At 42.0% G+C, this 16,663-nt stretch overlaps 1 protein-coding gene across 5 annotated transcripts in view; it reads right to left on the bottom strand.

The window, feature by feature from the left end:
• Window positions 1–16,663, bottom strand: part of LOC146648722 (uncharacterized) — a 195,123-nt gene that overhangs the window by 64,510 nt on the left and 113,950 nt on the right. For all 5 annotated transcript variants that reach the window (XM_085389387.1, XM_085389386.1, XM_085389389.1 and 2 more), the window contains one exon: window positions 10,157–11,509. In XM_085389387.1, the coding sequence (XP_085245513.1) occupies window positions 10,157–11,509 (1,353 nt within the window). The remainder of the gene's footprint in view (window positions 1–10,156; window positions 11,510–16,663) is intronic.

Genomic DNA, 16,663 nt, shown 5'->3' on the forward strand with positions numbered 1-16,663 from the left:
TGTTGTGATTTTTAAGGCAGAATACTGTTCAGAATACCCTAACCCTATGCACATTGTTAAAGACATTTTTTCTTTGCAAACGAAATTAAAGTTAAGTAATATTTTCAATATTATCTTCATAGGCAAAAAGAGAAACGATAGCAATGAGCTCCAATATTTCATTCCTTTACTCCAGCTCCTTCCTGTCCTTTCCAAGCTTTCTTTTCATTAGTATGCTAACGTGGCTGTACTTTGCCTATGAAAGGCCTGCTGTAAATGCAAATTCAGCCTGGAGAAATTATCTCTGGAAAGTTTGATGATTAGAAATTTGAAGTTGTTAAATACAGCCTCCTGAGTGTAAATGTAAAAATCTGTACTTGACTAAAACTTTGGCAACTCAACCACAGAGCCACTGGGGACACAAATAGAAGCTTGAGGCAGCAAAACAAAATCACATACGTAGACAAAGCAGCAAATGAAATCTTATCTAGTCTTGTGGCGCAGTTTATCGGAGGTGGAGGTCACAAACAGCTCTCTTTTTGAAGGTCAAGGATAAACTGGAGATGAAGGCAGAACATGCCACAGCTGGTTGCCCGTGGCACAGATCAGAAAAGGGAGAGAGAGTGAAAGAGAAACTGTGAGCAGTGTGGAGAGGTGGTGGTGGTGGTGGTGGTGGGGAGGGGGATCTTGTCAGAGCGTTTCTATTTTTAACTCTTCGACCTCACTGAGTGTCACACCCAGTCCACCCCTTCTCCATCCCTCACTTGCAGAGTCTCTGTGTTTCCACGGCAACCGCCTCCCATGTCTCCCTGACAACGCCCTCCTCAACCCTCCTCCCTCCCAAACTACCATCAATGCCGACACCCCCACAGCCCCCACCCACACCCAAATTGTCGATGCGGTGATTATTATGGTTCTGCAGCAACGCGGGGAGTCTGGGAGGGAGAGGGAAAGACGTGATGTGGATGGAGGAGACAGTAAGGGCAAAGAGGGAGGGAGGAGGCAGGGGAAGAAAATGAGGGATGGAGGGCATTAAAAGAAAGGACAAATAGAGAGAAGGAGGGTGGGTAGACGGGGGAATGGGGAAGACAGAAGATAAAGATGAGACATGATAAAGGGTAGAAGAGAAAGCGGGAGAACGGTAGGAATAGAAAGATTAAATAAAGCTAATACATGAGGAAGAGACTTAACCAGAGAGGGGATTGAGGCTACTAAGAAGAAAACTGGGGTGAAGTATGGAGGTGATAAGTCGGGAGAAAAGGAGGGCAAGAAACAAAAATTATTTCCAAAACCTCCCCCTTAGCCCACTTGTTGTTCCTATGACTGGAATTAATTTAAAAGCACCACAGAGATTTTTAATTAGGAAAATTAGAGCTGATAAAACATCAAAGACAATATATTTTGTCCTAAAATAAGAAAGAAAAAGATACATTTTGAGACCCAAATAAGCAAATAGAAGACTGGCAGATACTTCTAGCCTCTACATTGCAATTTTTGTTACGTGCCAGTGAGTCAGAATTGGCAGGAACGCAGGAAGATGGAGCGACTTTCAGATGATCTGCAGGCAGCAGATGGGAAGGAGTGAAAAAATTATAAAAATACAGGAGAAGGAGGAATAGTGCAAACACTGGCATGCAAAGGGCAGAGGAGAAGACATGTAAAGATGTCAATCTTCAGTCCAAAGCTGTTCTTTAGAGGATCTATGTCTTATGTTGAGCTCACTTGTGAGTAAAATTCTGCCTTTTAGAGAGTCTAAACACTACTGAGAGATAAGCAACCTTACATAGTCATCACGTGACTGAACCAAATGAGCTGTCATGATGAGTGAGCAGTCAGATATCTAAGCATGGATAGTTAGGTGAAATACACGTTTCCAGTCTCTACATTAAGATAAACTAACAGGTTGAAGCTACATATTTGTTACATATGAGAGTAGTATCAATCATCTCAAGGTTGGGTGCATGTTACGTTTCTTCCACAGTGTGTCCTTTGTCCATCAGTGAGCCTGATTCTGCCAGAGGTTTCTTCCTTTTAAATGGGAGTTTTTCCTTTCAACTGCCGCCAGGCGCTTGCACAGAGATCTCATAGTTGTTTTTTTTTTTCTGTGTTACTGTAGGAACTTTATCTAATAATCTAAGGAGCTTGGAAAGAAAAGCGTCTGGACTTCTTTGAGTTGCTTGAAGTTGAGTTGCTTGAAGACGTTTCACCTCTCATCTGAGAAGCTTCTTCAGTTCTAACGGACCCTTAGAACTGAAGAAGCTTCTCGGATTAGAGGTGAAACGTCTTCAAGCAACTCAAAGAAGTCCAGAAGCTTTTCTTTCCTAGCTCCTTAGACTATGATAACCTGGATGACTGAGAACCTTCACAGACATATTTTTATCTATGGGTTGCATTGTTGTATTTTGTCATGTTTCTCAGGTCTTTGTCTGAATTTCTACGAACATTATTGCTAAGGATTGTCTTATTGCATTGGAGTCACACTGGGTTAAATATGTACACTTGGGTTTTAAGGGGTATTTATTATTTTCTTCTTTTTTTTGGGTTGTATGGAAGCCCCAAACGCAATTTCATTGTTCTTGACAATGACAATAAATAAATAAATACTAAATAAATACTAAATAATACTAAATATCTAATAATATGAAGCGCGTTGAGGTGACTGTTACTGTGATATGGTGCTAGAGTTTCTACACTCGACAATGGTGAAAGCGAACATAGATCACATCACTCCTAACTCAGAATTTCTTCACAGTTTCTGGTCATAGAGTATGAAGGACCAGGATTACTTAGGATGAGAAATAATTAGCACATAATTATTCATTACCAATAGAAAAGATAATACTGGTTACGCAATCTTACTTAATTCTAACATAGCTGAAATTTTCAAATTCACCATGTCCTTATAATGAAGCTTCTGGTGCTGAGTGATCACGTTTACCTTGATATTGAGCGCTCTCTGGTTATGGCTAACAATGTCAAAATGTTCAAAAGTACATTTTACTCAAGACCATTAGAGTTAAAAGAAGACTGATACTGTATTCATTAATATTTAGTGGCAGGCGCTGTTCTGAGACATTTGTGACAGTGATTAAGTCAGAAACAGCATGAAAGGAGGAAGGTAGGTAGCTAATGTGACCTATTTATTAATTCAATCATTCATTTTCTTCAACTTATCTAATTCAGGGTTGCGGGAGGGCTGTCATTTATCTCAGCAACAGGGCAGTAGTTGGGGTACAACCTAGACAGGTCGTCAGTCTGTTGGGCTGGAGCTGAGATAGAACGCCCTAGCACATACTCAGTAAGATGCTGAGCCATTAGTTGATGTGGGCTGTCTACTTATGTAAAACATCCATCCATCCATCCATCTTCATCTGCTTTATCCAGGGCCGGGTCGCGGGGGCAGCAGCCTAAGCAAAGAGGCCCAGACCTCCCTCTCCCCAGCCACCTCCTCCAGCTTATCCGGGGGAATACCAAGGCGTTCCCAGGCCAGCCGAGAGATATAATCTCTCCAGCGTGTACTGGGTCTGCCCCGGGGCCTCCTCCCGGTGGGACATGCCTGGAACACCTCACCCAGGAGGCGCCCAGGGGGCATCCTTGTCAGATGCCCGAACCACCTCAGCTGGCTCCTTTCGATGTGGAGCAGCAGCTGCTCTACTCTGAGCCCCTCCCGGATGGCCGAACTTCTCACCCTATCTCTAAGGGAGAGGCCAGCCACCCTTCGGAGGAAGCTCATTTCTGCCGCTTGTATCCGCGATCTCGTTCTTTCGGTCACTACCCACAGCTCGTGGCCATAGGTGAGGGTAGGGACGTAGATCGACCGGTAAATTGAGAGCTTCGCTTTTACACTCAGCTCCCTCTTCACCACGACGGACCGGTGCAGCGTCCGCATTACTGCAGCTGCAGCCCCAATCCGTCTGTCGATCTCCGGCTCCCTTCTCCCATCACTCGCGAACAAGACCCCGAGATACTTGAACTCCTCCACTTGGGGCAGGAACTCATCCCCGACCCGGAGTGGGCACTCCACCCTTTTCCGGCTGAGAACCATGGCCTCAGATTTGGAGGTGCTGATCCTCATTCCCGCTGCTTCACACTCGGCTGCGAACCGTTCCAGTGCGAGCTGGAGGCCCTCATCCGATGAAGCCAACAGAACCACATCATCTGCAAAAATCAGAGATGAGATTCTGAGGCCACCAAAGCGAAAGCCCTCCGCCACTTGGCTGCGCCTAGAAATCCTGTCCATAAAAATTATGAACAGAACCGGAGACAAAGGGCAGCCCTGGCGGAGCCCATCACCCACCGGGAACGAGTCCGACTTATTGCCGGCAATGCGAACCAAGCTCTTGCAACGGTTGTATAGGGATCGAATGGCCCGTAGCAATGGGCCAGACACCCCATACTCCCGCAACACCTCCCACAGGACACCCCGAGGGACACGGTCGAATGCCTTCTCCAAGTCCACAAAACACATGTAGACTGGTTGGGCAAACTCCCATGCACCCTCAAGTATCCTGGAGAGGATAAAGAGCTGGTCCAGTGTTCCGCGACCAGGACGAAAACCGCATTGTTCCTCCTGTATCCGAGGTTCGACTAGCAGACGAACTCTCCTTTTCAGCACCCTGGCATAGACTTTCCCAGGGAGGCTGAGGAGTGTGATCCCCCTGTAGTTGGAACACACCCTCCGGTCCCCCTTCTTAAAGATGGGGACCACCACCCCGGTCTGCCAGTCCACATGTAAAACAAATGCAGCTAAATGAAAGCTGCTGTGTGTAAAATGTTAGTTATGCGTAAACGGAACCATTACCAGCAACTTCAGAAAACTTATATATCTGACTAATGCAGTGTTTGTCTAATTTAGCAAAGCTGTTGCTGTACCAGTGTTAGCCTCCTGGCACCAGTGATGCTGCTGCTTATTGTTATGAAAACAAGTCTGCACCGATCACATGGAAACAGTTAGCAATGGCTTTAAACACTTCTTCAGATTTTCCTAATTAGTGCTCAGACAAGCAGCGGTGACAGCTTTGTCAGTGGATAGCAGTCGCACATGCAAAACAAACTCAATCTTAATTGCCAGTTAAAAGAAAAATCTGACACTGAAAACACTGAAAATAAATGTGGAGCACATTTGTGAATAAAAAATGAAATGCAGCCCAGTTTTTTCTAATGAAAAAAGTTGATAACAACACTAAGGTGACTCAGTCAGATGGACTCTGTCCTCTCTGTCCTCTGTCCTACATTTTAGACCATAAAATGCTTCAAAAATAGAACCAAAATTGGATTTTTGCCAAATGAATGTGACGAAACAATGCTTTGTAAAAACTAAAAAAGAATATTTACAGTTATGCCGAGACACGACAATATTATGACACCTGCACATGTTTCTTGGTGATGATTTCAGAGAGCAGTGGTTCATAGGTGTAATTTCTGTAGCAGGCACCTGATGGAGCCAGTGAGCAGGGCTGAGATTCTACAACAGCAACCTTCTTAACAGCCGACACAGACTGCAACATGACTGTATGCAGTGTTACACAGCCAACCACAACACACTGGGTTTCCCGGTGGTTATCTCAATTTCTAGAATTTGCTTTGATTTAATCTCCCTGGCTCTCTCTCAAGGACGAATCCAGGACACAGCATCAGGTAAAAGATGGTTGCCACTTTGCTTTGCATACCAGAGACTCTTTGTCTCACACACACACATTGACACAGCAGGAACGACAACAATTTCTTCTTTCTTTCGGACTACATGCACATTGAAAAAATGAGGGTGTGTTCGCCTTACATAAGGGTGAAACAGTCACTGTCATCAATATTGTATATGAGAGAAAGATGCAGAGTTAAAAATAGATGGAGTCAAGATAAAGTCAGGAGAGAGAAACTCCCAGACTGGCTGGGTAATAAAAACATACAACCTGCGCAGTCTGGGCCAAATTACACAGAGTGAAGAGACTAACACACAAGGTCATTAACAGCAGCAATTTTTAATATCTAATATTTAATATTTGATCACATCGGAGCACAGCAGCAACCATACAACCAGACACCCTTTGGAGGAAGGGTGGCTGGTTGTCTCTAATATTACTGAAATACTACTGTTAAAAATATATTTTTAATCATTTAACCTGCAATCACTGATTCTATGTTGTTGTGGATACAACCCTGCCCATTTTAAGCAGTCACATAGAAGTTGTGTTTCAGGTAAACTCAAACAGACTCTTTAATAACTCCATTTTTGATCTCTACTAATTCCCAAAGGAAATAATGTACAGTTGTGGTGAAAAATGTACATACACTCACCGTGGACATGACTCTCACAGTAACTTTAAATTATTTATTAGAGCTGTTCTATTTCCAGCATTAGCGTTTTTGCCTCTCAGCAAACACAGAAATACAAGCTACAGGATACAAGTTGGATGAGAAAGATTCACTATAACTGTGGTCATTCAAAAAAAACATCAATACATCACTATGCCTTACATAGTGATGTCAGTCTCACAGTAAACCACGCGAAATACATGTCAAATGCAACACAACTGTCTTCCAAGTACTGTAATGTGTAGTGAACCACATTAAACACATCCTGCAACAAACAGCTGAATAAATTTGTGATTTCAGTCGTTTCCAGCTTTTGTTAGGAAATGTCATTGAGATTTTTGGTAACACTAAATCGTAGCAATAACAAACCATAAAGTTTTCTGCAAACACAATGGGAAATGTGCAGTTCAAATTTGAACTGTGGAATAAAAACTTAAGGAAAAATCTGTGAAAAATCATCGCAGCCCTGCAAACATCATCACTGTATTTGTAATGCTGAAGAGTCGTACAGGATGTGGGGCTGACTTAGGCACCATAAAAATCAACCCATTTAGAGAGTGCCAAGTATCATCACTTACATTTATTTAGTCATTCAAAGTCACTGGTTGTTTACTTATATCTTTATGAAAATGAATTATAGATGTATTTTCTATGAGATTTCTGGTTTAAACATTAGTCTCCAGGTCAAAACTGGACTATAAATGGACAGATCCAGGCATTCTTTCCATGTACATTAGTGAGTTCGTCAGACCCCATCTTACAAAGGAGGGAATGAACCTTAGACTTGAGATACATACAGTGTACAGTTTTCACCTAAAGAAGGTAATGTGGTGATGTATGCTGGGCTAGGTGGATGAAATCTCAAATTAGCTTTAAGAATCTTAAACCACAGGAACATCCCTCAGTTCACTTTTAGAAATAAAATACATTTTCTGTGTTCTGTGTATTTAAATACTTCACTGTCATCCACATCCACAAACAAACACAGGGACAAGCATACTAAACATCCCCAAAATGATCTAACATAAGGATGTGCAAACTTCCTGGGTCAGAAAGAAGAAAAAGGGAAAAGGGAAACTTGTTCTTACCTGTAGAGGTTACATTGTTGGTGGCATTATGAAAAAGAAAAAATGGAAAGGGAGAGAGAAAAAAATCAAGTTTACTCGCTTTAGAATTAACTCCATTGTCTTATACACAATTCTCCAACGTCAGCTCTAACAATCCCTCTGCTTTAAGACCTCTCTCGCTAAAATAAGACTCGAGTATTGAGTCATGTACCTGAAAACTTTCGCTCAGGCCAAGATCTGTGTGGAAGAGACAGACGCAATTCTAGCTACTTGACAAAACCTTTTATCTAAAGAGCATTAAACACATATTTCACCAGGAGTGTCAGGGTGGTTTAAGGTCGGGACTAAAGCGAAGCACAGGGAATTACAGTAGAAAGTAAATCTTCATAAGGAGGGTACGAGATGTAGTCTGTAGCGACAGAGTGATCAGGCTAGAATGCAGGCATTTCAAGTAAGAGGAAGGAGTACTAGAATGAGGTGCCATCAGGGTTTTTCTCAGGTTACAGGAGGCAGGCCTTACCAGGCACTGGACAGTAAACTGCAGGTTACTATGTGGCTGGTGATTGGTTAGATTTGGATGGATATGCCTGTCTGTTGTAATAACAACAGGGGAAAATCCTGTTACATGAAGGTTACTTCTAATCAGGATAATAATGCAAAAACAAAGATTGTAATCTGAAGTATGACCTGAGCAAAAATATAAATTCCTCCGTACCTACAAATTAACTATGTTTAAGATTGGTGGTCCTGAGAGGTCAAACAGACTGCAACTTAAGAAAATACCAGTAAATAGAAAAATACTACAAAAACACACAAAACACAACAGAAGCTGAATAAAACAGAGTGGAACTAGAAAAAAATCTCACAAAACAAGAGCAGAGAAGTGTTACGATATGAATGTGACAGAAACCAAAACATGTGAAGGACTGCATTGAGACATGCATGAGAGAAACAGAGGAGTCTGTGTGTTTTTATCATATGATTCACATAAAAACTGCACATATGTGTTTGCTATTAGCAGTTTACTGTTAGCTTGTGAATTTTGTAACTGTTGCGTCCACGTTGTTGTCTCCCCAAAAACACTTCTGTTGTGTTTTTAAGTTGGTATTTTTGTGCCGTTTTTTTCTGTTTCACTTGTGTTTTATCCAACTTCTGTTATGTGTTTTACAGTATTTTCCTCTTTGCTGGTATTTTCTTGAGTTGATCACATCGGAGCACATTGCTGCGGTGAGGGCCACCGTTTGATCTTTTTTTAGATCCCCTAATTCTTGGCCAATGAAATATAAAGAATAAATTGAAGTCCCTTGTTACAAGATTTAATCTAACAATGAGGGACATGAAAATGGTTCAGAGACCGATACTTGACTTTAATGTGAAAATATGGTCACTCACAGGTGACACATGGGTAACTTTATGATGAAGGTCACATCCTGTGGCTCAAAGTAGTAGAGATTTGAGGATTTTTTGGTTCATTTTGGGTCAAATACTACATTGTAGAGAATTTAGAAAATAGCTGAATGGAGTAATGCATCTTTAACATATAACACGTCATATATAGTTTATAATAAACACCTGCAATAGAATTCACTACTGAAAATCACTGCGAAAATAAAACTTTAGAGGTGAAAAAATAAAAAACTGGGTTTTGTGCCTTATCGACCTAATAAATAAATGAAAGATGAATTTGTAACACATTTTCCAGTTTTCTTGTTCACAACCATAGACTGTGTATAAAAGATGGGCATAGCCTTTGCATCTGAAAAATCAAGTGCTTTCTGATACTCAGGAAGTGGTAACTCCTGGTGTCTAAAAGGAAGTACAGAAGTCTAAGGGCTCCCTCGCTCTGTGACCTCAGCTGACATTTTTCTGATGAGTCACTATTAGTTCAGATAACAAGGTTATGCTTTAGTTCCAGCCTGATTTTGACTGACACATTGCAATCCTATGACTGTGCAGTCCTGCTTAATTTCACAGTTTGGCATCAAAAAGACAAGATGGCAGCATGACAGCAGAAACACACCTCTAAAGTTTGCAAATGAACAAATGGCATCACAGTGGCTACATTCTGTCCATCTTTTATATGACGTCTATGGTCATGGCCACACCTTGCCTCTTCTACATACACTAATTTGCCTCTATGCAGATGATTAAAGTCTACAAAGTTACTGACTGAATCTGAAAGGCATTGACAAACTGGCTTTTCCATGCAGCGACCCAGGTTATGTGTGTTTTTACAGACAAAAAGGAGATAGTGGTAGGTTACATAGCAGCTGACAATCACATGAAACAGTAGACAGTGGAGCAAGCATAGACGGCAGCAGCTATCAGCAGCAGGTCAAGTATTATCAAATTGTTATGATCACAGTAACAGATACACAGAGGCAGGCAGAGGAAAATCCAATCAGACAGTTTACCCTGGCAGGTTTGTAGGGCCCGACCAGCACAGTACATTTGTGTCCCATAGTCATGCTGGCAGCATAGGATATTATTATATTTGGACACAAATGAATTTCTGTCTGCGATATTTTCCAGATTATATTTGCAGTAGTAACAAAGAGCAGATGTTTATCTGTCGTAAAGGTAAATATCTTAAAAGCTGATTAAACAGAAGCTGTTCTGGATATATCTGTCGGGCCCCGGTTATTTCGGATTCGCAGGCGACAGGATCGAGCACCAAGCAGGCAAAGAGCCATGCATACAGGGAGACAAACATCACTACTTCTTGCTATTCTAGCCTACAATCACTTTTCTTTAAATTAGCTCCATGTTATTCATAATCTTCCCTGTAGTTCACCAACCTTCCAATGGGGGGAGCTGTGGCGACGAGGACTCCTGGTGGTCTGAGTGTGCAGGGAGAGAGGGAGGGGCTGCTTGGGTGATGGGAGGAGGGGGTGTGGCTGAGCTAAGGGACACTGGTACGCATTTGGGGGGAGTGTCTGGTGATGACGATGCAGGGGTGGCTTCTTTCTTACAGGAAGCAGCTGAGGAATTAAGAGGTGTGGCTGAAGTGGTAGAGGATGCAGGACCGGCGGTTCCCGTGGAGGCCACTGCTGCTGTTCTAACAACAGGAGTGGCCTCCGAATTACTGGGGGTAGCTGTGCAGGACATTAGTGTGGCTGAGGGGATGAAAGGCTTGGCATCGACGTTGAGGGCCGATCCAGCTATGGCTGCTGAAGGATATGTTTCTGCTGAAGTTAAAGGTGATGGACTGGTGGACACAGTGGGGGGAAGGTCTGAAGTGCTCTTGAAAGGGTTGAAATCAGAAGCAGCTTGTGAAGCAAGGACAGTGGTTTCTACTGGGGTTGACTTTGTGAGGGAAGCAGGAGCAAGTGAGGCTGTGTTGGTGATGGGGGTGGTTGTCTGGGAGTCGGGAGTGGAACCCGGTGGGGTCTGGAGAACTGAATCAAGGAAAGAGAAGGTCTGGGAGACAGGGCTTAGGTTGTCCCCTGTCATTAGTGCTAGGCTACCGCTGACATCCCCAGCTAAACTATTCTTGGTGACTGTACTAGCAGCTGTGCTAATATGGTTTTCAGGTTTGGCTGACATTCTCTCTTCAATGGGCTTTTGCCCATTTTTAACAGACACAGAAAAGTCATCTAAACACATAGGCTCGTAGGAGCGCGAAGACAAATCTGATACTTGGCCAACATGGGAACAGTTGGTAAAACTTGTGGGTATCTGTTCAGGGGCAGAGGGTAGAGTGGGGCTGGGGATGGAGTTTGGAGCTTTGGGGTCACTAGAGCCAATGTCAGCACCTGCAGCCCACTTAGGGGCAACTGTAGCTGGTGTGGGAGAGACAGGCTGCTGTGGAGCTCCCCACTCCTCTGGAAGTCTTGCCCGACTCTTAGTCTTTCTGCCTTTTACCCTACCCCCTCCTCCACTCTCTCTGATCTCCCACTCCCAGTTCTCCTCCTCATCTTCGTCCTCCTCCACCTCCCTTCTGCCTTTATCCTGCATCCTGCTGATGTTATTCTCCTGGCTATCCAAGAAGTCGTAGACCTCATCACGGCCCTTCCTCTTCTTCTTCCGTCGCCGCTGCTGCTGCTTGCCGGCTTCGTTCCCCGGCCCTGCTCTGTCAGGGCTGAGGGGTTCAGAGTTGGAGGATGTAGCACTGCTGTCATCCACTGAGCCGCTGGGAGAGAGGATGGGAGCTGCCGAGGGGGAGGGTTTTATAAGAGGAGGAACCAATCACATACTGTGTCAGAGAAACACCTGATAAAAAGCCATCAGATTATGGTTACTATAGCTGTACTCGTTATTTCAGGTTTAAATCTGATTTAACTGGGTGTACCAGCTATTTTGGTAAATAACTCTTGCATCTATGACAGTGAAAGTAAGTTGATGTAGTGAAGATAATAGGATTACTCTAAATTCATGTTGAAATATGAGTTTTTATGAAATAAGCTAAAGCAGACATTTTTCCCCCCTCTTACGCAGTTGGGTTAACTTATGCAAGATATGTATCTTACCTTAGAAAGGGTTTCTGTGGTTTCACAAGAGCACTCAGTGGTGCTTGATATCCTAAGTTGTGCTTTCCAGGCTGACATTTCTTAACTTCATCAAAACCCCCAGTCTGTTATGTCTACCATTGCCAGACGCTGCTATACAATCAAAATGATTTAACGACCATTGTGGTTGACGATACGTTAAAGAAGCTACACAATTTTAGGCTAAAAACAAACTCTAACCAGCAAGCTGTCTTGTTAATAGTGCTCTTTAGTGGGTGCATTACAAGAGCTTAAGCCCTCACTGTCCTTACTGTTGCACTGACTACCTGTCCTTCAACATGATTCAGGTAGTTTTTTTGTCTAAACCAAAGTAATTAGAGTAGTTTGCATCCAGAGTATTCCCTGATGTGTGCTACATGTGAGAAAGGACGTGTGTGAAAACTACACCAACATAGCTAACTAAAAATTGTTCGAAGTTCAGGTTTGATAATAGCTACAGACTCTACAAAAGAAAAATACCACATTTAGGCAGCGCTACTTCTTGGTCCTTTCAAGTTGCACTGAGGGCAGCCTACTCTTTAGGCCATCTTTGGGTACCAAAAAGGTATCACATGAGTCCCTGGATGAGGACTACCTGATGAGAGTTAACTTCAGTAGATATCTCTGCAATGCAAGTTAGAGGCATCTCTGACATTCAGTGATAGCTTTTAGTTCTTCGCATCCTGTTAATAAGTTCAATTATGCACATTAATTGAGCAAAGCTGGACTAATTTCCTACTAATGTTAAATTTGTTTATTTGTAGAGATAAGTGTCTTCTATGAGTTTATCTTACTGAACTATACTTATTCTCATTGCTTAACAAATACTGTAAATAATAAACGTCTGTTATTACTGTCACCTGGAGCCTTGACTCATCCCCCAAAAAACAAAGAACAGACATTTTTGTGGAACATAACTTATTTTAAAATTTTACTCGTTTAAATTTATTACCTGCTGAAATATTTCGGTGTGGTGTACATACACTGTAAAATAACAACCGGATGAAGACAGATTATTTTTAGTGACATCACATGATATGGTTGGACAGGAGAAACACCTAAGCTGGTACTATAGAAGATGTATTAGCAATGCATTTGGAAAGCACACGTGGCTACATGCTATAATACGCAATAAATTCCCGCCTTGTGTACTAGTGGTATGCCACATGCCAACCAGGAAATGCACATAAAATCATGAAGTGAAGTTTGTTTTGCTGGGTTGGTTTCCAGTGATAGTAACCATAGTCTGACTGCTCTTAGGCTCTTTTTAGGCACAACATTTTCAACAATTTATTGCAGTAAGTTGTATGTGATGGTGCCTGCTTTTATAAATACATTCAACCTGTATTTGCTTTACTCACCTGTTGTTTTGTCTATGGTTCTGTAAAGACTATAATAGATCACACGTGCATAAAACGTTTTATAGATGCTGTTTTACACCAGGCATTAGATATATTTGCTTGGTGTCCCAGCTGCCTGGATTTGACTGGATATACTGTAAACTAAAATTTCACTGACAACAACGTTTGAGGGAACCTTTTAGGACCAAGTTAGACTGTGATTGACATGCACATTTGTGTGCATGAAGGGTAATGTTGTTTTTAGTTGTTACTCTTTATGATAATAACTATAATGTAAAATGAGAGGAAGTCAAAACTGAAAGTTGGTCATATAGTTTGGTGTAGATTTCTGTTTTCCAAATTGCCAGTGAAGTCTGAAAGGAAGTGCCAGTCAACCAGTAAATGTGTGATGCAAGTGTCCTTTTGCACAAATATGCATAATTCTGAATATTTAAACATCATCATCACCACCATCCAGGATACAAAGTTGCTCTTAGAGGGAGGACGCACACACGCCACAGAAAAATAAGCACACTGTGAGAGCAATGCAACCTTGAAGCAACTTAAACAGACAAATATACCAAGCACAGTTAACACAGGATCTAGCATGCAAGAACAAAATTAAAAACATGCGTGTCTACTAAGTGCACATTCAAACGCACTCAAATCACATTAAGCGTTAGGAACGCACTGCGGAATCACAAAACGATCAAATGGCAGACAAAGCAAAAAATGTTCAGCCTGCACTGAAATGATCTTCTTATTTGTCTGTTCCCACTATCTTCTCTTATTTGAGGAATGAAGGCATCGCAGTTGGCTCTGGCTTTTTCCTCTGAATCCATATTTCTCAATTATTTCTGACAAGCACGTCATCAGCTCAGAGAGAACAAGAAACAGTAAGATGAACAGACAGAAACAGGCAAACTGTAAAATAGTCTATGACTGCTCATCGGCTCTTCTTCCAGTCTAAAATATTATTATTTTTTCTAGTTTTCATCATCCTAACTGCAGTCTTACATCACTACTTATTAATGGAAATCCAGAAAAAGGTGCAATCCTCTCTAAATCTGGCACCTTTCCCAGCATGGTTTAATTGATTGACTTGGCTATTTTCTCCCAACAACCTGATGCTTGCCCTGCTATAAACAACACTAAAGGAAGACAAGACCAGGGATATTATCATCTATATTTAATAGGATAACATATTTAATGGGAGTACTTCTTAATCTGGACTCTGGCAAACCGCCATGAAATACATTAAGGTTGGAGCATGGGCTGCTTTGAACACATGACCCATGCAAAAACACAGTATGAGCTGTAATTTGCCAAATTCTATTTAAGGTTTACCGCAGACAGAGCAGGAGCGCAGTGGACTGCAAGCCTTAAACACAGGATAGTAAACGCAGAAGAATAGAAGCATGTTTGGAAAATGTGTCATCAGTATCCTGCAGAAATATCCCCACACTGAGTTGTAGACACAACTTAAAAAGACACACAGAATTTGTGTTATAAATGACTATTTTCCATACTTATAAAGCACCTCAGCAATGACACTTCCATGAATGTAAATTCCTAAATTGTGCCAATGCCTAGACAGATCCAATTTAATCCCCCTGTGACTTTAAGTAACATGTTTTTGTTTTTTTGCTCTTTTATTGTTGCTTCATTAGATACCCAGTGATGTGAGACAGGAGGAAGTGGAGGGGCATGACTCGCCATCACCCCAAATTTGGGTTTCTGTTTTCTGCCTGCCGACAGGGATGAGTTATTCATGCTCACTGAAGCTTAAAGATAATGTGGGACAATCAAAAAACTAACTTTTAAGATGTTTCTGGCAACTGTGTCGACAGGAAATTATGATTTGGCGTCAATGGAATGACATTACTGCTTTCTCACTTCGTACTTACAGTTAGTTAGAGTGCGTCTTTGCCTCTGGACACCACCACAGTGGGTTTTAAATAATTCAATCAAAATGTGACTAAAGTGTAGACTTTTATTCAAGGGTTTTACAAAAGGATTGCACTAATTGTTCAGGAATTACAGATGAATTACATTAGGAATTCTACACTACATTTTCTTTCCGTTTTTAACGCCTGGATGAAAGTCTAGATGAATATCTTATTTCTTTGCCTTGAGAAAATCTTTTCTTTTGCAGCAGACTGTTGATTTAGCCACTCTGAAAGTGTTTGCTAGCTTCTTTTATCTCTCTGACAGGTTTATTTGGATTTGTCAGTCTGACGATGGCCTTTCCTCACTTGCATCAGTATCTCATTGTACCACATATTTGCAGTTCCATAGAGTCTCTGTCATAGAGTCTCATCCCAACACTTAATGCAATATATTTTGTGAAACTCTTAAATTAAACCTGAAAGTCTGCACTTTTATCACATTTGCTTGTCCTTTACTGTTAACAACTGTTAAGAGAAATTGAGGGACAGCAGATGAGTTCTGAGTGAGGGGACAAGCAGGATTGTCAAGCAGGAAGGTTACATTTTTTCACCTTGGTTATGTAAAACCGTGTTTCCCAGCCTTTTGGAGCCACGGCGCATATTTCACTTTAGAAACATCACACGGCACACCACCAAAAAAAATGTCACAAAAAGCATTTTGAGAATTTTCCCCCGCAGACCAAGTATAGCTCGGTCTGTCCCCAATATACCTTTTTTGCTTTCTTGTGACCACTGCTCATGCCAGGGCCTTCATCTGGGTCGCTTAGAGCAGTGCTTCCCAACCACTGTGCTGCGGCACATAGGTGTGCCATGAAAAATGATCAGGTGTGCCGTGGAAGATTATCTGATTCCACCTGATGAGTACTCTAAACCAGCGGTCCCCAACCCCCGGGCCTCGGACCGGTACCGGTCCGTGACTCGTTTGGTACCGGGCCGTGAGAGTTGAGGCTCAGGGGTGAAATGTCTGGTTTTCAGCGTTATTTTGTTATCGTTTTTAGCGTTAACTCGGTTTTCCTGAGTCTTTTCACGTGTGTTATGAATAAATCTTCTTTTTTTCGGTGCCGGTGCTAGTTTTATTTTGTTGTATTTATCCGTGACACCTTAAAGGCCGGTCCGTGAAAATATTGTCGGGCATAAACTGGTCCGTGGCGCAAAAAAGGTTGGAGATCGCTGCTCTAAACGACCAGCGTGACTAATGGGCAGACCAATTACATTCTCTTCCACTAGAGGGCAGTACAACTACCTGCTCTAATTAAATGGGTTGCCAACTGCCAGTAAAACAGAAATTACATAATAGTCATGCTCTGAGACCATGCAGCTTATAATAGCAATAGATAAATATTTGAAAAGATAAAGCAGTCAATCTGACCTGAGTCCTGGAGAAAATTCTGACCCAGATGAAGGCCCTAGCATGAGTAATGGTCAGAAGAAAGCATACAAGGTATACTGGGGACAAATTGAGCCCATTCTGCTATACCTGGTGCGCGGGGGAAGATCATCAAATTGCTTTTTGTGACACTTTTGGTTTG

This window comes from Rhamphochromis longiceps, linkage group LG18, assembly GCF_057381845.1.
Source record: "Rhamphochromis longiceps isolate RC_006_pf linkage group LG18, R_longiceps_female_GT1.1, whole genome shotgun sequence".
In the NCBI taxonomy this organism is placed as follows: domain Eukaryota; kingdom Metazoa; phylum Chordata; class Actinopteri; order Cichliformes; family Cichlidae; genus Rhamphochromis; species Rhamphochromis longiceps.